The following is a 22,432-nucleotide window of genomic DNA, read 5'->3' on the forward strand; positions in this document are numbered from 1 at the left end:
TGAATTGCATGCTATGTAAATATATTTTTAATAAAATTTTAATTAATATTGCATCATCTAAATCATGAAATGGACTCATTGCAATTCTTATGTTTACAGCATTTGACAACAAGAATTCATGAACTTGAATGGGGCCATCAAAAAACAAAACAAAAATCTGATAAACAGCAAAGCAAAAAAAATCTCACAATGTCATTTCAAGAAATTCTGAAAAGAGAATCTGGAGCCACATCTGGGGTAGGGTGGAAAAGAATAAATTAATCGTTTGACATATAGTGGCTTATGCACAACTAATGCAGAATGCCAGCAGTCAGTGTGCTTGGGAAAAGCACTGTGTAAGGAGATATGTACCCTTAAAATGGTTGTAGGGATTCCAGCATTCCAGGTATGCACAAGTTTGATTGGTGGGGAAACAACTTTCTGTTAATTGAGGAACATGTTGGTTTAAACCATGGAAGCAAAAGGTTCACACTTATCTAACTCTTAACTCATAAAGTAGCATAAAGATTTACATATCTTGCCAACTGACCTCGTGGGCTTGACAAAAATCATGCATGTTTGAACACTTTCATGCTGAGCCAATGAAAATATACAGAAACCACGAGAACTGGGAGTGTCAAGGGCATCAAGAAGCAATAATACCTATTACAAGAGATGAAATCAAGTTACAAAAAGAATGAAGAATAGGAACTTCGATATTACTACTGCCAATGACAAAAAATCCAAAAACAAGTTTCCTACATTCCATGCTCATGTTAAAATTGATTTTTCTAAATCAATTTCACAGGTTTAGGCACTAGTTCACTTAATCAGTTAAGAACAAATAAAGAAATCTCTCAACTCAAACATATTTTGGATGCATGGTCTATCTTCTCTGATTCTTGACTATTATGTGTGATGCCTACATTTGTTTAATTAATCTTCCACATTCTTTTTTGATTACTCCTTAACTGCTATATTCCAGCTTTAACCAGCACATGCACCTCCTCAATACAATCAAAACCCAACTCTTCTCACACAGCATCCTAAAACCCTGTTCTTTCAAATAGGCTCAAACACCATGGACTGTTTATTGACATTGCAGGCAATCTGCCTCATTAACACAAACTTGCAAACAATCTCTAACTATTCAAATGAAACCCAAACCGACAAGTCTAAATAAAACAGAAAAAAATAAAACTCTCACCCAGAAAATAAAAAAGATCATATACAGATAAACAATAAAAAATGGTATTGCGTTCATAAAGGTAATAGTATGTTATTGGATGAGTATTGCATTGAACAAATATGTAAGCATATATGAATACATACACATTGCAACTTATATAAGAAGCTTCCTTTTCTTTTTCATTTTTTTTATTTATCCAGGTAAGTATGTCAGATTATATTGCAATTTTTTTCTGTAAGAAATAAAAATGTCAAAATGAATTAGCATTTAATAACAAAATAAAAAAAAATAGATCCAAAAACACTTGGGAGAACAAAAAACAAGAAAGATTGATTCATTACCGGTCATTTTGTATGGCGGAGATAATAGTGTTATCTGATGGTGGAAGAAGCTTGGATAAGACGGTAGCATAGAGAAACCCCAGAAAGAAAACAGAGCCGGATGCGATGAAAAACCATCCCCAAAACCAATTCCGTTGCATTTTACATTTACCTGTAGGAGAGGGTATACTTTGATCTGCAGAGAGCCCCAGAGAAAAAAGTCAATTTCTTTGGGTCTGGTAAGAGTTGGAGCACGAAAGAGAAGGATGAGAAGCTATGGAGGACAAGCCCACTGAGCCTGTGGAGAAGCACGAAGAAGAAGATGGAAAAGTGCAGCTATTTATATACACATATTTATGAAGGCTTTAGAAAGCAGAAAGCGAAAAACACCAATTGACCAATTGACCAATTAACCAATTACCCTAATTAACAAAAGGCCCCAGCTCAACCAAGACAAGCTAAACCAGCTCTTTAAGAGTGATTGAGACTCTTTACTGTTTCATTCATTGAAAACGAAACACAGTCAAGCTTTCTTTAATTAGAGCGAGAACACAACAGTAAGTAAATAGCTGTTGACCCATAATAGTCTGTATTTCAAATTTGGGAGTAGGGACACAAAATAGCAGTTTGACTTTTACATGAAAAATGATACGATAGCAAAAAGGTTAGAACTTTTCCAATTGAATAATAAAGAGGGTTTTTTTTTTTGGGCAAAAAATAATAAAGAGGGTTTAAACGCCAGTTTCCACATTTGTTACAAACAATTTTCAAATTTCTCATCCACACACAGAGGCACACCTCCAGTTTTGACCTTATTTTACCCAAAAAGGAAACTCATCAGAATAAACCAATAAAAATTGAAATAAAATTAATTGAAATACCAAAACGAGCACTAGCCTTAAAAATATGCAAATTAGAAGGAAACAGAAACAAAGTACAAATCTTTAAAGCCCCCTCTTAACGAAATTAGACTCTATAAATGGGCACCATTTTAATTTTGTAAAAATTCAATATTTGCAATGTAAACGAAAAGAAAACCCTAAAAAACCACCATTTCTGATTTGAAATGTAAAAGACAAAAAAGGCCAAACCTCTCTTTGGCCGCTTCGGGGGCCACCGAAGGCGGGGGGGCATTTTGGGCAAAGACCTCGGGCTTGGCAGTGAGCTGCTGCTGCTGCTGCTGCGGCTGCGGTGGCTGAACCTGAGGCCGTAGCTGCTGAGGCGGCGGCTGGTAGCTGTGGAGGGCAAAATGGGGAGGGAATTGTTGGGGGAGGAATTGATGAGGGTGGTGGTGAGGGTTGAGGTTGGGGTGGAGGGCAAAATGGTCTTTTGGGGGTTGGGGTTGGGCGTAGGGGCGGAGGAGGAAGTTGATCTGGTCCCGAATGAAGGCAGCCTTGTGGGACAGGTCTAACCCTAGCTTGGCCTCCAGCTGCTGAACGACGCCGTTTACAGAGGTCACGTCGTTAGGCCCCGATTGACGGAGCACAGTCTCCACCCCTTCCGCTATTTCTTGGTCCGACACCATCGTCGTCATACCTACATATATTATTAACAGAATTACCCTAATTAACAAAAGGCCCCAATTTCAGAGCTTAATTTCCAATTACCCTAATTAACGAAAAGCCCCAATTACCTTAATTAACTAAAATCCCTAATTTCCTATTGAAAATAAAAAATGAGAGCATAATTGACAAACAAGGCAGAGCACCCCTTTCCCTCCCCCCTCTCCCCGCCCGACCCACCCTCTCTGTAACCACAATACTAATATGAATGCAGTAACTCTCTGTAACCACAATACTAATATTCATATTCAGCATCATTTATCAACGTCGACGAAGCCCATTTGGTCCAAATCCTCTTCAACCCGTCGCAGAAACCCTAGTCCTATTTCTATTAGTAGGCCAAGGCCTTCTTCATCTTTGGTAATCGAGACAGTGGAAGGCCAACTTGCTTCTGATTCTGAGCAAACTCCTCCATCCTTTGCTCGTCGCCTCATTCTTCTTCGCCATGCCAAGAGTTCCTGGGATGACCCTAAGCTAAAAGGTTCAGCTTCCCTCAAAATTTCAATCTTAATTGTTTGTTCTCTTGTTTTTTATTTTTTATTATTATTTATATTTTATTTTTTTTGCGTGATTTTTAGATCATGATCGTACTCTGAGTGAAACAGGACAAGCCCATGCTGTCCAAGTCTCTCACAAGCTCGAACAGTTGGGTTGGATTCCTCAACTTATATTATCTAGGTAGGTGGTACCAACCAAATACAACTAATTGCTTCACAATTCACATTTGGTTTTGGCCTTTTCTAAACTTAAGTCAAATTTCTTAGCTGCCGTGTTTGGGCTGCAGCAATGCAATGCGAACCAGGGAGACTCTTGCCATAATGCAGCAACAAGTTCGAGGTTTCTTGGAAGCCGAGGTCCATTATATTTCTAGCTTTTATTCCATCGCCGCCATGGATGGGCAGACTGCTGAGCACCTTCAACACGTTATCTGTAACTATTCCAGGGACGACATACTCACTGTCATGTAACTTCTGCTTACTCTTTGCACTTTCCTTTGTGCTTTGCCCATTTTTCTTAACAATATATATATATATATATATATAGATATATATAAGTACCAGCATTAACTTTCTGATGCCAATTCTAGTTCACTTCTCATAAGAAGTAAAAACCTCATGTGGCTTGTGCTATTTTATCTTACCATAACATCATAAAAATGAGAAATCATAATATAAATATTATAACGTGATGCAAGTATACAGGTGTATGGGACATAATAAGGGTTGGGAGGAGGCTGCCTCAATGTTGACAGGTACAAGTGTTCAAAATCCAATCCTCTCAAACTGACTGCTTCTATCCAATCCAATCCAGTCCAATTTGATGAGTTTTGATGACTTTGGCTGATTGGATTGGATTTCTAAATTCAAAAAGTGACATGATTGGATCGGATGATGGATTTCCTTTTGAAAATTCAATCCAATCTAGTTGAGGTCTTTCAACTTTTTTTTTTTTGGCCTCATAAGCATTCGAAACTATAGGAATTATGGATAATTTAAATCTTTCGATAGAATTATGTTGGGTAAATTATATAATCAAAACACTTTTCTTAGCATTTCACATATTATTCTATTGTATTTCATTTGCTGAAATTTCTTTGGTTTAAATATATATATATTTTTAAAACAAAAACCGGATTCTAAGCTAATATCTTATTCAAATGAATTGTAAAATCTACAATCGATCTATATTAGATCAGATGTGGATTTACTAAAAATTTATGGTTTCGAATTGACGAACACCCCTATTGACAGGTGCCTCCATAGAATTGAAGACTTGCAACGCTGCTTTGCTTGAAACTACTGGGAAATCTTGGGATGAGGTAAGGTCTCTTTCCTTCTATTAGTTGAACTTGTATCTTGTAGTTCTCATTTTCATGCTATATGTCAATGCAATGTGTATGTTTTACCTTTAAAACAGTCCTTGGAGATTGTATCTTTGGCATTTTGCAACATGCATGACCAATTAAAACTTTAATTTTCTTTCAAAAAAAGAAATTGTTGGAGGGTATCAATCTCATTCAATTAAGATGGGAAGAGGGTCAAGGATCACATACATTATGGAGCAAGACTGGCTACGCAGCTTGCTCACCAAAAGAAGTTTAGAAGAGGTAATCAGAAAGTGAGGTGGAGAATGTTTTGTTACGGACTGTAAGAATTGAAGATATGAAAAAAAATAAATAAATAAATAAATTCTTAAGAAACAATCAGCAAGTGAGAAGTAGAGGAAGAAGATTCTCTAGGTTGCTCTCCCTCCACCCCTCATTCTCTTGAAGAAAAAAATCTTAAAAGGTAATTAGCAATTGAGAGGAAGTAGATTTTCCAAGTTCCCCTTCCCTCTCCCCTTGTTTTCTTGACTTAGATGGGTTCCAAGCATTGGGTTGGACTGCATTACCGTGTGATTTCTTAGTTCAAGTAGGGGTGCCCTTTAGTTCAACGCAGTATCAAACATCAGTCTTGACAAAGCTTTAGCTTTGCCAAGATATAGAACAATGTATTGAGAAATATGTATTTATATTACTTATAAACAATGGAAAATGTGTGATAGTGGATGGGAATTATAAAGAAGGCAGAGTGGCTCCAAATAAAAACAATGTGATATTAGCAGCATTTTTTTCCCATTACCCTTAGCAGTCATCAAGTAATGACCATAAATCTTGAACAGACCAACAGAATGACACTTGTCTCTTGGGATCATCTCTCCTTGCAGTTGGCACTCATGCCAAGCAGACAGATTTTTGAGAGCATTCTTAAGTTGAGGCACTCGATTATGGAAAGAGAAGCCTATAACATCATTAGCTCCGAATGGAAGTTAAGGAAACATGCTGTAAGGAAAGGTTGAGGATTGATTATATATGTCCATGTAACTTTCTTTTTTGTTTTCTGATTAGACGCGTTGATTATTCCAGTCAGATGTCATTGGACGGAGAGTTTAGGTTATTAGATTGAGAGTAATATAGAGTTTCTTGTGACTGCTTTGGTCATACTATCTGGGTAAAATCATTATTTTTTAATTGTTTCTATTTAACTTTTTATTAATCCTGCGTTATTGTCACAGGCATTCGCTTTGGCAGGACTTGGGGGTTGGAAGCTGCAGGGCATTGTGAAACCAAGTACTAGCCCATAAAATTTTGTGAAGTTTTGGATACCAGCCCCAAGTTTAACACATCATACTAGCCCGCCATTTCTCTCCAAGAAATATATCATACCTTTGGTTAGTCACTGTAGTTAATCTTGCTTCTTGTTTACCCATCCTACCTTTTGTAAATTTTCCATAAATTTGTGGAGAATATAGTACTATCTTATGATTCAAAAAGCATCCTGCATGGTTGGGAAAAAGTTTATAATTTTGTTATTCGAGGTTAAACTACTTTTTCTGGTAGTAGTTATGAGACTAGAAAGTATGGATCTTAGTCGAGAAACGTTGCAATGTGTGTGGAGGGGATGGTGCGCCCCACGCAACACAGGAAGTACCCACGCTTGCTACTTGGAAGACGAAGTTAGATTACTGTTACAAATTTACAATTATTGATTGATATCCCACTTCCTGAACTTTACTAGAGATCACTACTTGATTCTGATAATTTTTGTGTATACAAAAATGAGCTTTTGTTACACAGTCAGTATTATTATGTTTTCAGACTGTGAATCTTGATTATTAATTTAGATTGATTAATTATGACTGGTCTACACAATGATATGGATTGACATGCTAATGCAAAGGAGAGTGTCACTAGCGGCTTCTCACAATGATGACTGATTATTGCGTCAACATTCGTTTTTCGCAAAACCTATTCTTACTCGATTTTTTTTTTTTTTTTTTTTGAGATAACCTATTCTAACTCGTTTGTGAGGATAGTTTGGACATCTGACTAAAAACTTATACATCATAAATTGTTTTCATACCTCCCCTTTTCATGTGAAGATAATAAATCAAGGTTATGTTCCTAATGATTAACATGTTATAAAATAAATTAAGGAGCTGATATTCACACTTCAATTTTGGTCTTTTGCAATCTTATTAGTTGAGCAAATTAGATAACCTATGATAAACACAAATTTTTTGGCGCTGTTGCGGGGAGTGTAACCACATGCATCACTTATGAAGCCAAAAACCAGAATCAAAACCAGATTAAAGCATGTATGAGAGAATTGGGCGAACTAGAAAAACACAAAGTCCAATAAAGGTCAGAGGTGCAGGCAAGGAAATTGGTCCAATTTCTGAATGCAATGCTCCAGAAGATAGGGCCGTTCTCTGTAGGTTGGATTTACCGCAAAGTCTTTGACGAAGAGATGGTAACACAAAATGCAACGCCAACAATAGCAATGCTGAGAGCCTTCTTGCTCGCGCGTATTACGAGTTTCAAATCAAACTCTAACCCCAACAAGAACACCAAGTAAACCAGGCCAAAGTTTGTTGAAATGAGATATGTAACTCTTAGAAAAAGCGAATCTATGAATTGATATTTATAAGCTACCTTAAAACAATATGTCATAACTCATAATAGTTGTAGCTAGAATTAGTTGGGATCAACTTAGCACTCACAAGAATATCAGCGACAATGCATGGTTAATGCAAGGGTTTGAAGGCGAGCATGAGGACGTGATTGGCGGGGATAGAATGCTTGTTTAACTTAGACCGACAAAATACTTAACACACTAAAAACTTATTAATTTTAACTTAACATCTCTGTTATCCCTTTGATGAAAGAATTTTTGTCCCCCAAAACATGACTATCAGACAATTCATCAACGTTTTGAGCAGCATGCTTCATCTGCCCCATGGAATTCGTGTTGAACATATTTACCATGATTATGTGAATGAAATGGAGAAGTTCATGAACATAATCATCACTCACTATCATAGTTTTGGGACAATGATTGTAATACATTTCTTGTGCCATTGGTTTTATTCTCCCCTCCAAATTGTTCATCTTCTCTAGCTGAATTGTAATTACAGAAACGCTAACATACTTGAAAATGCCATTTTGATTTCCTGCCAAATGCCAAATAATAAACATGCTCAATAATGCCAAATGAAAAGCATCTCAAGTTGCAGCTTATAAACACTGTTTAACTCAGGGACAAAAACAATTTTCGTGTTTTTGACTTTGACATACCTCTGTTGGTTTTTGTCAACAACTCTGTTGGGTTGCTAGGGAGCCCTTGAGTAAGCTTTTGCTTCTGCATGGCAAATATGAGCAAACAAACATTTATAACTCATAAGCTTTCACCAATATGTAAATATCTATACAACAACAACAACATGCCATACCTTCAAATTATGATTGGATGTTTCTCCACTGCCACTTAGAAGCTCAATCATATCTCCATCATCATCATCTAAATCTTCATCCTGAAGCCTTCGAACATAATCTTTTGAGTTCTGCATAAATTTGTAAGAAAAAACAGGTCACATTAGAAACAAAAATCCCACAAGAAATGATAGGAGAAGTAAGAGAAAAAAAAAGATCAAGGAGAACTAAGTTGGACATAAAAATAAAGTATCAGTACTAACATGGAACACTATGGATTTTAAGACTGCTTCATCCTCCTCTTCCAGCTTTTTCTCCTGTCAGCACATCAATCTTTTAGTATGCTCAAAACTAAATAATAAAAACTGACATTAAACAAACAGGTAGAAAAGCATGCTCAATAGACAAATGAATGCACAAAACATGTAGTTACAAGTACAAATTATTGTATATAATATATAATATATACAGCGCTCCACTAGCTCCTTCAAATTGACCTCCCCTAGATGATGTATCTTGTTTCAATGAGCTAATTATATCAGATAATTTGTTTATCTGTTCATTGGGTTCAGGGTAAGAAGATAATTTGACTAACTTTTAATTAAGTGCAGCTTTTTTTCAATTAAAAAGACAGTCAACCAACCCATTTTAATAGGTGGGCTCTAGAAGAGCCCTATAAAATTTCTATGGCTATATTATTACTGTACACTGAAATTTTTTTTATAAGAACCCTGAATTACATGATCTAACAAATTCATGGAAGCCGTAACATCTGAGCTTCAGCTATTGCACCCTTCAGGAACCATGCTCCTATGTGTTTTTGCATTAAAAGATCTAAACAGATCCGCATATATACATGCATACACGTGTGTGAGTGTCTATTTGGTTTAAACTGGTCTATATATAAAAAAGCAGAAAAAGTCATACCATTTGTGCAGCCGTGTGTTGCAAAGCCTCCAACATAGCATCCACACTCACTGTAGCATGCCAGGACTGGAAGCCACAAACATTGTATTAGGATTTTAGAATATTGAATTGCAGCTGACATAAAGGAAATGAATACATACATAACACATCATACATATAAATATAACTTACAAACAGAAAAGTCATGCACTATGATTTAGTTGCAAAACTGCATGATGACATCCAACTACATTAACGATACATAACTACTGAGGCATCTACCTTCATGGACTTTAACTCATCCAAAGCAGCAAGGATGTCCATCTCTCTTCATGAACAACATGGGAGATGTTCTCCAATGATTTCATGACATCTCCCATTTCTTCAGACTCCCTTTTTTGTTTCTCCCTATCTACTTCCTGAAAGGAAAATATATATGAATCAAGCCATTAATCCCAAACAAAGAAAATTCTTTGCCAAAACATACACAAATATTGAATGTAAAATCGGGCGTGGTTGGGATGAGCAGTTGAGCACGGCTTGGATGATACACGATTAAAACAAACACGGTCGCACAAAATGGGTCGGACCGGCACGAGCACAATACAAACAAAAAATTGAAAAATTAATTACCTCTAACTCCAAGAAAAAAAATTAATTTAACTTGAAAAATAATAATTTACATGTTAAGGTAAATGACAAATTTATTATTATCTATTACTATATTTTTTTCTATTTATCTCTCTCTTTTATCCCTTTCTTTACCTCTTTATTAACTTGAATTAAATCCATCTCTATCTCACCCTCATATCCATCTCCAATCCTTGAAATCTCACCAGAAAAATCTGTGAAAATCAACCCTCTCATACTATTTGATCAAAATAAAAACCAAAGCAAAACACTAACACCCATTTAGCTATTTCTCAAGCCCACCACATCAAAACTGAAACCCACCAATCAATATATGGACAACAATCCCAACACCACCACCAAAACTCTAAGCCCAATTTGGTATTGTTGTGACTTTTAAAATAATCAATTTTAGCTATGCTTTGAAAATAATTATTCGTGAAGTAAATCAATTAAGCGTTTAGTAAATTTTGTTCTTAAAAGTGTTTTGAGTATAAAAGCAGTGTATGAGTGTCTGGTAATGCATTTGGCTTTGGGAGTGCTTATGTAGGAATTGTTTTTACTAAAAACGTTTTTGTTAGAAAGATATAAATTTTTTTGAAAAAAATTCAAGTGTTTCTTGTAAATGTATTTGAAAGTGCATTCAAGTGTCTTTATAACCCAAAACCTTTTTTAATTTTTTTTACTAAACACAAGTAAAAACGCTTTTAACTATTTGAAAACACTTTTAAGGCTTTTAAAAGCACTATCAAAAAAGCCTATAGTTTCAAGTTTCACTAAGTTTGTAGTTCTACTATCATTCTTTCAAAAGCTTATGATATTGATTTAGTTTTGTTCTCTTTACTTTTCATGCAGCGCTGATTGTTATTATTTCAAGTTTTAATGCAATTCTAGTTCTCTTTTCTTTCTAAATGCTTACTGTATTAATAGTTGTTTTTAACCTTGAAGTTTGTTCAATTGGTGAAGATCTCATAGAATTTAGGGTGAAAAATCCTTGAATTTCATTATACTTTTGTCGTTCATAGTTTCTTTGTTTTGCTTAGACACTTACATCACTTTATGCACGAATTCGATCACGTAATTCTTAGAAGGCTAACTAGTGGGTCGGATTTCGATTTCGACTAGGCCTTAAAAGAGCCTTGTCCCTGAGGCTAGAAAATAACTTAGGCCGAGAACGGTTCCTAGTTTGACCGATCAATTGTTTGATAGGAATCAGATTATGCGCAAAAACTCAATCCAACCACATTCTTATTCCGATTAAGCCAAGACTTGGCTTAACGGTGACACGCCTCACACTCATACAAAAATAGACAAAAGTTTCGTTTTCGGCCAACCTTAATTGAAAACTAGTGAACACCTAACTTCAAATGACAACAATTGTCTTTCTCGATTTCTCTATTTCTTTCTCAATCAAGTCCATGTGGTTAATGTGAGTGCCCAATCTTTTTTACTTTTCTAGCTTTCAAAATTTCCAATTTTTTTTTTTGTTAGTTTTAAAAAATTATATATATTCTATCTAAAAAAGGTTTATATCCATTCTATCTAAAAAATTATATCTAAAAAAGGTTTATATTTTTATGAATAACCATATTTTTATTGTTCAAAAGTTGTCATTTTTAATTTCCAGACACAAAAAAAAAGTTGTCATTTTTAGTCATTTTGTAAAGGGTACTGTTGTCAATAAAAAGTTGTTTAAACTGGGCTGTCCAAAGATGATTTTAGGGTGTCCATCACTCGTACTTACTTGTGATTTTCTGATTTGTTGTCGTTGGGCTTTCTTTCTCTGCAAGTGGAACGTCAGAAGCTTCAAGGTGGTTCTGGTTGCCCATGGGGTAATGCTACAACCCTAGGTAAAAAGATTTGCTCTTTTTTTCTATTTTACAACTGAGAAAAATGAGATTAGCATTTCATGAGTTAGTTGGTTGGAGATCTGGAATTGGAATGCCAATTCTATTCTTAATTTTTGGTTTTCTCCTTCTATTTTCGGAAAAAAATTTATATTAAGCTTCTGTTCCTTTTCTTAATGTGATGATAGCTCAAAGTTTTTCTCAGATTTAGCGAAGTGGGTTCTAAGTTTTTCACGTTTAGGTTAAGGTTGTGATTACCAGGAAATTCCTTGTGCTTTTTCATTTGGTTCATATTAGCTTTTGGAAATTTGATGAGGAGGAGTAAAGGGTCCATATTTAATTTTAAAGTGAGGATTCTGGCTTCTCAGGGCTCTGCTATTGTTGCTTTTTCATCTTATGGGGCGGAGTAACTTTAAGGGAAGATTGGAAGCAAGATGATTGATCAATTCATTAATTTTGTCATTCGCCCTCCCAGGTATGCATCCCATGATTTTATTTAGTTTCATTGACAAAATAATATTTTCTGTTAATAAAATAGTGCAAAGGATATCCTTCAGAAGCACTTTAGCGAGCTCGTGCACATTTAATGCAGAAAGATGGGACTCAATATCTGCTCTACTATCTAAAACCAGTTACTATTATGGGACATTTTCCCCCTTTCATGCAATGGAACGAGAAACAATACAAAATCACCTAGTCCTGTTTTTGTGCTTTTTGTTTTTTAATCAAAGGGAAAGAAGAGAGAGAGAGAGAGAGGAGAATATAAATACTAAATTATAATTTTTTGTTTTGTTATAGTTCTATCTACTCTCCTCTCTTCCTCACGTCTCTCCCCCCTTTATCTTCTTAATATTTATATATATATATATTTTTTTTTTTTTCAATCCCTAAATATTTCACTTTTATGGCTGAAATATTGTAAACTTACTTGGTAACACATCTTTCTGTAGTTTTACCCAGGTGTCATATTTATTTGCATGCTCAGTGCCCATAATTTTTTTGCTTGATATTGTGCCCAGATATAAGGGTAAATCATGTGGAATATGGTTTGGAATAGGGTTGAATGGAAAACATGTCAGGTTGAGGTGTAGTTAAGTTGAGAGTAGGATGGTGATTGACTGATGCTGTGAATTGCAGTTTTTGATTGCATATGAAATTCTGAATGAATCATATAACACAACTCTCACTGTAGTCGTTAGTGCTACCTCTGATATTCACCTTTTGTTTTAAGTAAATATTGGTGATTTTTGTTTTGATATTAATAATATGTGTATCTGCTATGTTGGTTATACAGGGCAGATTATAACCCAGATCAGTATCTTTGGGAACAAGATTTCACTCTTGCAGGCAGAGCATACAAACGACAAGACTTGGAGGCAAGTATGGACATCGGTTACCAGGACATTGTAGTTTTATTTTGCAGCAATGGGTAGCTACATTATGGTTCCTGAACCTGCTAGATTATCTGTTTTTAAATACTTGCAGCTTACGAATGCTAGAGGCCATACCTTGCGGTGTAGTCATTATCTGCCTTCACCTTTCCCCGAAGATTCTTCTCTTCCTTGCGTTATATACTGCCATGGAAACAGGTATGTAATGATTCTGTACATGGTTATAAATCCTGATTCTTTTATATCACATGTTATTTTCACTTTTCCATTATTGCTTCCTAGATTATTATTTTTTTCCTTAAAATTTTAAATCAGTGTTAAAGGTGCTTTATAGATAAAGAGGTTAGAACTTACTCTGCACTAATGGGCAATGATGCAGTGGATGTAGGGCAGATGCAAATGAAGCTGCTGTTATTCTTCTTCCATCAAATATCACCGTTTTTACTCTTGATTTTTCGGGTTCAGGCTTATCTGATGGTGACTATGTCAGCCTTGGATGGCATGAGGTATGCTGCCTCTTTTATTATTATTTTTATTGACTTTTCTTTCTTTGTGAAGTTTGTAAATTATCTTTTATCTGTGCCAGAGAGATGACCTTAAGATTGTGGTTTCATATCTAAGAAGCAACAAACAAATTTCACGTATAGGTCTGTGGGGACGATCTATGGGCGCAGTCACTTGGTACTTTGTCTTGTCATTTATTGACTCATTATTATGTTAACTTCTCAGATTTCCTTTGAGAATTTCTTCATCTGGTATTATTGTAGGCATTCAATATGTTATATAGACTTGTTATTGTGTTAAAAACTTAAAATTTCTTATTGGTGCTCAAAGATGGTGATATTTTTCTTTATCACATAAGAAATACTGACTTCTGAATTTTTTGTGTGCATAAGAATGATTTTGACACTCCTGACGTGATTAACTTTCATATTTGTAATGCAGCCTTCTTTATGGAGCAGAAGACCCTTCCATAGCTGGAATGGTGTTGGATAGTGCCTTTTCAAACTTGTATGTTCTAATGATGGAACTAGTTGATGTATACAAGATCCGGCTTCCTAAATTTACAGTACCATCTCTCTCCCTCTCCCTCTCTCTCCACACACACACAGATAGACATGCAGACAAACATCATACTTTTTTGGTGTTATCAGATCTCTTAGGACCCAGAATATATGGGGCATGCTTTGCCCATACATATGGCTAATTAGGGGTTACTGTACTTACAATAAGATAAGGAAGATTAGGAACATAAATTGGTCATGTGCAACAATTAAATACAAATGATCCAGTTCAAAATAATTATTTGTGTTGGAGCATAGAAGTAAGTTAGGCTGACAATGACATGGTTGGGACTAGTAACAAACATATGTTGTGCAACAAATACACTCCAGTTCAACTTAATTGTTTGAGTTGGAGCATGGAAGTAAGTTTAGGCTGACAATGACATGGTTGGGACTAGTAACTAACATATTTTGTGAAATAGAAATATAATTTTGACTTTGATAGCACTAAATAACTGAAGAATGATCAATATTGCCAACCCAAGACCAAATCCATTCATGCTTTATACAAACATACCTACCTACCTACCTAAAAGACACACAAACACACATTACACACACTTATATGCATACATTCATAAAGTAATGATTTCTTGCTAGGTATTTGCCACAACATAGGGACCCACCAGATATGTGAAATAACTGAAAATTAGTTTTCTGATGCTGAAAACAGAATGGTACACGCCAAGTTTCTAGATATAGGGTCTCTGCCCCTTTGGTACATGCCATTTTTTGTGCCAATGTCAGTTTTTGGCACACCCAAATGACTCATTACCATTGAAGTGCATTTGCTAAATTTTGATGTTTTGCCATTTAAAAATGACTTTGGCACACCTAAATGACATGGTAGAATTGGAGATGCTCTAATAGGCTGTTAGATCTCTTTCTAGATTATATGTGAATAGGTAAGAAGCCAACGAATATATTAATAAAAATACTTAAATGTTACAGACAAAGAAAGAGCAAGTAAAACCAAAATTTGAAATTTTCAAAATCTTGAATCTTAAATTACATTAACAAACCAAATAAATAAGTCTGCTCCCATCTACTTGGAAAACCTATATTTGAGTTCTTGATATCTTGGCAATTTCATAGAAAAAGATACAAATTTCAACTTTTTTATTGGTGGGAGATGGGGAAAGGGTCATGTTTTGGGAAGGACCTCATTGTTCATTTCTCTCCCTCCACTTTACAGATTGTCAATCTTTCATAATGCACCGATGGCTCAAATGTCTCAACTCTTTTATTCCATTATGTTCAGATTTTAGTTTTCCTAGAAATTTGAATTAATCTGAAATTGGGGACCACACTTTTCTACTTCCGCTTTTGGAGAATGTTACTTTGAATTCTTGAAGGCCAGATAGGAGAAAATAGAAGTTTGAATCATCTTAGGTCTTTTCTTGTAGATCTTATTTTAGGGAGTTAGCGGCAATCCATCTCGTTCTTTGTTTCAATCTGCTTCTATGATTTGGAAGCCTGAAGTACCTCCTAAGGTACAGACTCGTGCTTGGGTTATTGGTCACAACAGGGTCCATACTTGTGATTTGATTCAAGGGAAAAGAACTAGTGTTTGTCTCTATCTCTAATGGTATATCATGTATAAAAGAGAGGAGGAAATTGCAGATAGTTTTTTTCTTGATTGCTCTAGTGCTTTGAAATTTATGTATGAGGATTCAGCTGGGTAATTCCAGCAGCTTGCATATCCATTTTTTGTGAGAAATATAAGGCTTTTGGAGAAGGAAAGAGGCAAAGGGTTTTATGGAATTGTGGGGTGTTGGCTATTTTGGGTGGTATGTTCGGTGAGGAACAAGAGGAATTTTTGAAAATTATAGAGAGGGGGTGGAGGCTTAATGGGAAAATGTAAGGTTTTGAACTTTCACTCTGGGCTTCTTCTGGGTTCTGGGAATTAACTCTTTTTTGTTTTTTTTTCTTGGCAAGGATTTTCTTTATTCTTGCCGGTTGATAGAAACTTTCAGTTTTGGTTGTATTGTATGAAGAGGATAACTTGTCCACAATTCTTGAATTTTTCGAGCTATTAATACATTTTGTTTCTCATAAGAAAATATATATATATATATTTTTTCTACAACAAGGATTAAAACACTTAAAATGTGAGTGTTTTTAAACCTTGCTAGAGAGTGTTTTAATAACGGATCTAAAGGTCCAAGGTCCAATATTATCCCCTTAAGTTGCCTTCTTCTTTTGGCTCCTTACTAGCACCAGTGTGTATTAAATAATATATCTATATATATCAATGTCAGTATCATTTTTCTTTTGGAAATTATTTCCATGGATGAAGCATTAAATATATCCATTTTTTGTATGTCATCTTTTTAACTCGGGTTTCTTCACCCATCCTTCCTCTTTAACTAGGTCAAGGTGGCAGTCCAATACATGCGCCGAATAATTGAGAAGAAGGCAAAGTTTGATATCATGGATCTTAATTGCTTACAGGTTTTTCTATGTTTATCACTTTGTTGACATAGATGAGTTACCCCCCCCCCCCCCCCCTCCCTTCTCTCTTTTGATTCACAGATATCCCCCTTACGTTATGGGATCCCCCAAATAATTTTATTTAAGGGATCCCTTGTGGGGGCCCATTCCATAATGTGTATCAATGATCCGAGCTGACTATTTCTTAGGTCTCTATTCAAAGTCATCTATGCAAAAATTTGGACAAATCGGAAATCATTAAGAAATCTAATTTTGATCAAAGAAATAGACAAATATAATATTTCGACAAACACTTGAAATAATGACCATTTAATCAAATGGTTAAATGGTTTCCGATTTATCTTTATTTTTTTTTTTTGCAAGGTTGATCCTTGAACGAAACCTTAAAAATAGATGCCTTCGATTGTCGAATTACAATGTGGAGTGGGCCCAACAAGAGATCCCTTATTTACCCTTAAATGAGGGATCCCTCATTGGAAGGGGCCTGTATTTTTATATATTATAATATATATATGTATATTTATATTTCTACTAGATAACTGAATATGGTCAATTGTGTAACACTGACAGGTTGCACCCAAAACATTTATTCCTGCTTTTTTTGGACATGCTAAGGACGACAAATTCATCCAAACCCGCCATTCTGACCTCATCTACAAGTCCTATGCAGTATTTTCTCAATTTTTGTAGTTTGAAACATTGAAAAAATTGGGGAATCTTGTAGTTTTGTGAAAGTAATGCGTTGTGGTTGAAACATTGAAAAAAAATTATATCTTTGATTCTTTGCAGGGGGACAAAAATATTATTTATTTCGATGGTGATCACAACACCTCTCGGCCTCAGTTTTATTACGATTCAGTTTCCATTTTCTTCCATAACGTTCTTCATCCCCCGCAAATTTCTTCTTCTCATTCATGTAAACTTGAGAAATATTATGATCTGGGGGATTTGAAGATTGGTGCTGGTTTGGATGAGGTGATTTCTGTTTCTTATAAGATATTGTGATATACCTTATATTGCTACCCTTGCAAATTAAATTGTGTTTGGGTTTCAATGGTGCTTGTATTATGTGTGCAAGCTAACACCCCAATGCATCAATGTATCTATGCTTTTAACAATCCTTGTGTCAATGAACTGTAGCTCAGTTGATACTTTGTAGCCAAAGGGCATTCTACTGAAATTATAGTGAGAGGTGGGAAGTTAGAGCTTCCTGACAGCCATGCATCATTTTTATGTCATCATCATCGTCGTCATCATGATCATCATGCATTTTAGTTCAGCTCTGCACAATTGCCATTAATGATGAGATTAACTGAAAATTCTGTTATCAACTTAGTGGCTGGCCTCACAATTATAATTTGATGGTGTCCTGCGTTTAAGTCAGGTTCTGGACCACAGTATCATTTTTCAGCTAGTGGTCAGCAGCACATGTAGTTCAGCCATTTTCATTGACCATGCCCTATAACCACCCTCCTTGTTTGGGCAATAGATGTTGTCTACCTTTGTGCTTCACTTTCATAGCATGGCACATAATTTCCTTGGTACTAAAATGAATATGTGCTCCCACCACTTGATTTTTCAGGGCCTGTTATATGAGATAATCACTGGCGTTCAATCTGCGGGTACTGATGCTGCAAGTTCATCTTATGCTCCTCCTGCCATTTCAACCACAAAATCTGTGGGTGAACTACTTTCTGAAATTGCACCGGTGACTAGTTTAGTTGTACGTGTTTTTTTTCTAGGTTTAGTTACCTTTTGTCTCCATATTACCCATTTTGTTGAATCATTGTGCAACATACTTGTTATTGCTAATGCAGGATTCTGTGCATGATGATGATCCACTTAGCAGTCATGTGCCATCATGTCTACAGGTGAACTGAATGTGTACCATCCTTGAAATTTGGGAGTTTGATTTTTTTTTTTTTTTTTTTCAATTAAGGTCAGGCATCAAAGTAGAGAGCCATGGATTGGCAATTGGTTTTAATTAGCTTGTTAAGGCAGAAGATAGCTCTTTGTCCTGGTTTAATTTGTTCTTAATGACTGTTGTCTGATTATCACCCAGGGATGGAAATTATGAGATATTGTATTGGTGCCATGTTTCTAAATCAAGCATAAATTAGCTTTTACCTTTCTTCCTCCTAGCCTTGTTCATATTTTTCTTTTTGTTTTATAATTGTATGTATATTATTTACTGACAAATTATCCTCTGCCTGGATTGGAATTTGACCATTGTGAGAGAAGGTATAATGTGCAATGTAGGCTCTTCCGTTTCACAGATATTGTTTTTCTGAAATTTTGCACATATGATTTTACAGGATCAGCCAAATGATCAGAATGAAGAATGCATTTCATATACAAGCTCAAATAGAGAAAGTTGGGGAAGATGCTCTTCGTTAGGAGGCAGTGATGAAGAATCTTCCGCTGATTGCACAGCTGCTGACAATAGTCATCAGGTCTCTCTCTCTCTCTCTCTCTCTCTCTCTCTCTCTCTCTCTCTCTCTCATATGCATGCGTTCACATTGTATGTTCCTGTACAAACTTTCATTTTCTTAATATACCAGTTACCACTTAAAGTTTTACTTTAGTAGGACTTGTCTGCATGAATTGTGGTATTATTTTTTGTTTTGTGTTTGTCTGCATGGATGGACGCTGTTTGAATATGCTGGGTACATTGGGATAACGTTTAGGTACATTAATTCCAGTATAAGGTTATGCTTCATTGGCGTAAATTATGCAAACTGGAAAAGGAAGTGTGTAGTGGGTCATATGAGATCATACTTGTGTTTAGATTTTTAAAATTTTGGTTCCTATTTTTGGTACCATCAATTTATTCAGTAGTTGCTACAAATTCTGCTTTTCTTGTTTAAAAATCTTTGGCATAGTCAAGGTGCAATATCTTGCTGAACATCTACTGCATGTTGACAATATCCTACAGAGTGCTTTCTTTACCAGCATTTTTGTTAATTGTTATGTCATTCCATGTATCGATTTTCAATATAAGAACACATAAACTGGACACATACTGTTAATGGGAAGATCAAGCAAGGAAGCTAGATTCATAATGCTTTGACAGGCATTTTTTTTTTCTTTTTTAAATGGTGTTCTCGTGCCTTCACTCTTCACAGATGGATTTAAAATATATTCCCAAGCTTGCTTTTCTTGATTTTAAGTAATCCCTTTTGAATTTTTGATTGTAGAAGAAGACCCTTAAGGTATTTGCAACGCCTCTTCGATGCATGCAACAAAAATCATCAGACCAAAGAAAACAGGAAAAGAAAAAGAAGGTTCCAATTGTTCCAAAGAAGCCCAAAAGTGAAAAATTTGAAAAGTTAGAGGCCCTTGGAAAACGGCTGCGGCTTTGCATCCTAAAGCGAGTAAACCATAGGAGGCATCACACTTCATGACTGCTTCTTTTTCTGTAGAGAAGTGTTTGTAACTATAATTGTTTCCATCTTCAAATTTTACTTTTTGTTGTATCCCCCAAACTTGTATAGGTTGTAGTCCATTTTTTCCCTTGTTTAAAATCATTAGTCTTTGTTCTAATCTATGCACGTCAATTTGGCGTCGAATGAGGTTTCATGAAGATCTATGTGGTTGATGAGGTCCGCTCTCAACCTCCTGCTCATATGTGCATTTCGATATCACAAGTAACTTTAGTGAGCCTAGTAAAGTTGAGGATGTTAAATGGACATGAATTTCATAAGATTAGCTTTCTTTGTTTATAGAAGCGGGGGGCTGGGTATCTGAGAACAACATTCTGTAAAGTTAAGTAGGGTTAATGTAAATTTGTTAGTTATTTGGTAAATCCGGTCATAGATTGAGATGCACTAGATTTGTTTCTGTTTTGCCCAAAGTCTCTGTTTTTTTTTTTTTTTTGGTTTCTGATTTGTTAGGGAGTCATTATATTTCTTGGAGGGAGGCTATGCAAACCACCCTTTTGTGCTGAGTTGACCACTCTAATAAATTTTTTTCAATTTTTTTCCTATTTTATCCTTTATTGCAAAAACATGATAAAATCACTCAGATTCATTCGGTGGTCATCTACCGAAATATCCACCAATGTTCGGCAGATAAGTGTCGAATAAATACAAATATTTCGGCAGATAACTGTCGAATGCCTTTTTCATTTCCATTCGGTAGTTATCCACCGAATAATTCACCAATGTTCAGCAGATAACTGTCGAATAACCATAAATATTTCGGTAGATAACTGTCGAATGACCCAACGAACAAAATTGAAATTTTTTTGTTTTAAGGGTAAAGTTGGAAATTTGAAATAGGGTGGTCAACTTAGCAATTTAGGGTGGTCTGAATAGTATTGGCCTATTTCTTGACCTTCACAAGCACCCAACAGTCTGCCCATGTCATGTGCAGAGGTGAGCATGGTTTAATATGACATGCAAAAGTCGTGCATCGCACCTGCATAATGAGTCTTCCCAGTGTGGGTTGACTTCGCTAATTTGAACAAGGGTAATTTAATTAGAGAGTTACTATTTACAAACCTTTTTTTTTTTTTCTTTTTGCACATCCCAAAAACTTAATTTGTAAAGAGTGTTGTTATTTGCATTTTGCACACTTTTTTTTTTTCTTTTTGCACACTCGACTTAAAATAAAAAATTCAAAGAAAAAATACCATAAAGGACACTTCATTTACACACCCCCTCCCTGCCCCTCTTTCTCTCTCCCCGAAACCAGCCCGGCAGCCCCTCCTCCCCCTCCTCTTTCTCTCTCCATATCTCTGTCTCCTTCCCTCTTTGCTGCACCACCCTATCTGCTACTCAAATAAGATAACAAAGCAATCAAATATGAATCCATATCCCACCCTGTACTTCTTCCAATGAAAGAAACCGTTGAACAATTAATAGAAACATCACAATTACATACTTCTCTTTGAGAAGATAACCCATAGGACCCCATCGATAAAAAAAAGGTGCAAATTTACTTAACCTACAGACTTGTTCCTGCAAAGAACCTTACACCTTAAAACCCTGTCTTGAAAATGTACTTAACATCACAGTAATCTCTGCCTATACATTAACATGTCTTCCATGTAATGTGGATAAAAGCTCCTATTCTCTTCCACCCTCAAAATTCCCAATGGTGTATTGAATGAAAATGCAAGAAAATGAAGCAACCAAATGCATTTGGTAGCAACAAAGAATACTTGAATAACCTGCTCTGGCCATGGCCTTGTCCAATTTAGTGTTGTAATGATGCAAACTGCACTTGGCGAGCTTGTTCCCTCCCTCTCCTCTTTTTGTCTCCTTCACTCCCTTCTCTTTCTGTCTCATTCCCTCTCTCCTCTCTCCCTTCTCTCCTCCCTCCCTTTCTCTGTCGCTGCAACTGGTTCGGTAGATAGCCACCGAACGAAACTAACGGCTTCGGTAGATGACTGCCGAACGAACCCATCGGTTTCGACGGATGACTGCCGAACGGTCTACGAAGCTCATCCTCTTGGCTGGCACAGCGGCGTGGTCGTGCGAGCTGGGCAGAGCTGGTCAGGCATGAACTCATTTGCGTCGGCGGCGTGGTCGACCGTTGGGGCTTCTTGGCTGCGCGAGCTTGGCATGGTGGTGCGCGCGGGGAGGAGAGATAGAGGAGGAGAGGGTGAAGAAAAGAGGAGAGAAAGAAGGAGAAGGAAAAGGAGAGGAGATTGGTGCGGGGAGGGTGGTGCTGCGCGCGGTGTGCGTTGACAGAGAGAGAGAGGGAGAGAGAGAGATGGAGTGTGTGGGTATGTAATGAAATGAGGATATTTTGGTAATGGGTTGAGAGGTTTTGAATTTAAGGTGAGTGTATGAGGTGTGTAGGAAAAAAAAGGTGTATAAAAAGAAAAAAAAAA

General features: G+C 36.1%; 3 protein-coding genes and 1 pseudogene across 7 annotated transcripts; 2 read left to right on the forward strand and 2 right to left on the reverse strand.

Moving 5' to 3' along the window:
• Positions 1 to 1,520: 1,520 nt before the first annotated feature.
• Positions 1,521 to 3,040, reverse strand: LOC147299847 (uncharacterized). Its single transcript, XM_086251743.1, has 2 exons — positions 2,580 to 3,040; positions 1,521 to 1,786 (listed from the first exon to the last, which is right to left on the reverse strand). Exons 1-2 carry the CDS (start codon positions 3,020 to 3,022, stop codon positions 1,657 to 1,659), a joined length of 573 nt encoding a protein of 190 aa, XP_086107869.1. The 5' UTR covers positions 3,023 to 3,040; the 3' UTR covers positions 1,521 to 1,656.
• A 148-nt stretch (positions 3,041 to 3,188) lies between these two features.
• Positions 3,189 to 6,725, forward strand: LOC147299848 (Phosphoglycerate mutase family protein). 3 transcript variants are annotated; one of them, XM_086245588.1, is made up of 6 exons: positions 3,189 to 3,531; positions 3,629 to 3,728; positions 3,835 to 4,014; positions 4,253 to 4,302; positions 4,802 to 4,869; positions 6,105 to 6,725. In XM_086245588.1, exons 1-6 carry the CDS (start codon positions 3,255 to 3,257, stop codon positions 6,171 to 6,173), a joined length of 744 nt encoding a protein of 247 aa, XP_086101714.1. In that variant the 5' UTR covers positions 3,189 to 3,254; the 3' UTR covers positions 6,174 to 6,725. The 3 variants fall into 3 exon arrangements, with proteins under 3 accessions (XP_086101714.1, XP_086101717.1, XP_086101720.1); XM_086245591.1 differs by having other exon boundaries at positions 3,656 to 3,728; XM_086245594.1 differs by lacking the exon at positions 4,253 to 4,302 and having other exon boundaries at positions 6,105 to 6,177.
• A 1,172-nt stretch (positions 6,726 to 7,897) lies between these two features.
• On the reverse strand, positions 7,898 to 10,074 carry LOC147299849 (uncharacterized; annotated as a pseudogene).
• A 1,474-nt stretch (positions 10,075 to 11,548) lies between these two features.
• LOC147299850 (alpha/beta-Hydrolases superfamily protein) lies at positions 11,549 to 20,218 on the forward strand. 3 transcript variants are annotated; one of them, XM_086256052.1, is made up of 14 exons: positions 11,549 to 11,687; positions 12,053 to 12,159; positions 12,979 to 13,060; positions 13,170 to 13,273; positions 13,455 to 13,581; positions 13,662 to 13,756; positions 14,021 to 14,144; positions 16,513 to 16,593; positions 17,164 to 17,262; positions 17,383 to 17,568; positions 18,176 to 18,316; positions 18,411 to 18,464; positions 18,909 to 19,046; positions 19,791 to 20,218. In XM_086256052.1, the coding sequence occupies exons 2-14, from the start codon at positions 12,119 to 12,121 to the stop codon at positions 19,995 to 19,997; spliced, it is 1,479 nt and encodes a 492-aa protein (XP_086112178.1). In that variant the 5' UTR covers positions 11,549 to 11,687; positions 12,053 to 12,118; the 3' UTR covers positions 19,998 to 20,218. The 3 variants fall into 3 exon arrangements, with proteins under 3 accessions (XP_086112178.1, XP_086112187.1, XP_086112195.1); XM_086256061.1 differs by having other exon boundaries at positions 18,176 to 18,271; XM_086256069.1 differs by lacking the exons at positions 11,549 to 11,687; positions 12,053 to 12,159 and having other exon boundaries at positions 12,979 to 13,064; positions 13,541 to 13,581.
• Positions 20,219 to 22,432: the final 2,214 nt, after the last annotated feature.

The sequence above is a fragment of the Dryas octopetala genome, chromosome 1 (genome assembly GCF_963921425.1).
Source record: "Dryas octopetala chromosome 1, drDryOcto1.1, whole genome shotgun sequence".
Lineage (NCBI taxonomy): Eukaryota > Viridiplantae > Streptophyta > Magnoliopsida > Rosales > Rosaceae > Dryas > Dryas octopetala.

What these genes read in the sequence shown, in the direction of transcription:
- LOC147299847 (XM_086251743.1), bottom strand. Translation starts at nt 3,022, where the DNA reads ATGACGACGATGGTGTCGGACCAAGAAATAGCGGAAGGGGTGGAGACT. An exon ending in CCCGAAGCGGCCAAAGAGAG is followed by an intron (nt 1,787 to 2,579) that starts GTTTGGCCTTTT and finishes GCTTCTCCACAG; the next exon opens with GCTCAGTGGGCTTGTCCTCC.
- LOC147299848 (XM_086245588.1), top strand. Translation starts at nt 3,255, where the DNA reads ATGAATGCAGTAACTCTCTGTAACCACAATACTAATATTCATATTCAG. An exon ending in GACGACATACTCACTGTCAT is followed by an intron (nt 4,015 to 4,252) that starts GTAACTTCTGCT and finishes GCAAGTATACAG; the next exon opens with GTGTATGGGACATAATAAGG. An exon ending in GGCTGCCTCAATGTTGACAG is followed by an intron (nt 4,303 to 4,801) that starts GTACAAGTGTTC and finishes CCCTATTGACAG; the next exon opens with GTGCCTCCATAGAATTGAAG.
- LOC147299850 (XM_086256052.1), top strand. Translation starts at nt 12,119, where the DNA reads ATGATTGATCAATTCATTAATTTTGTCATTCGCCCTCCCAG. An exon ending in ATATACTGCCATGGAAACAG is followed by an intron (nt 13,274 to 13,454) that starts GTATGTAATGAT and finishes GCAATGATGCAG; the next exon opens with TGGATGTAGGGCAGATGCAA. An exon ending in TGGATCTTAATTGCTTACAG is followed by an intron (nt 16,594 to 17,163) that starts GTTTTTCTATGT and finishes TAACACTGACAG; the next exon opens with GTTGCACCCAAAACATTTAT.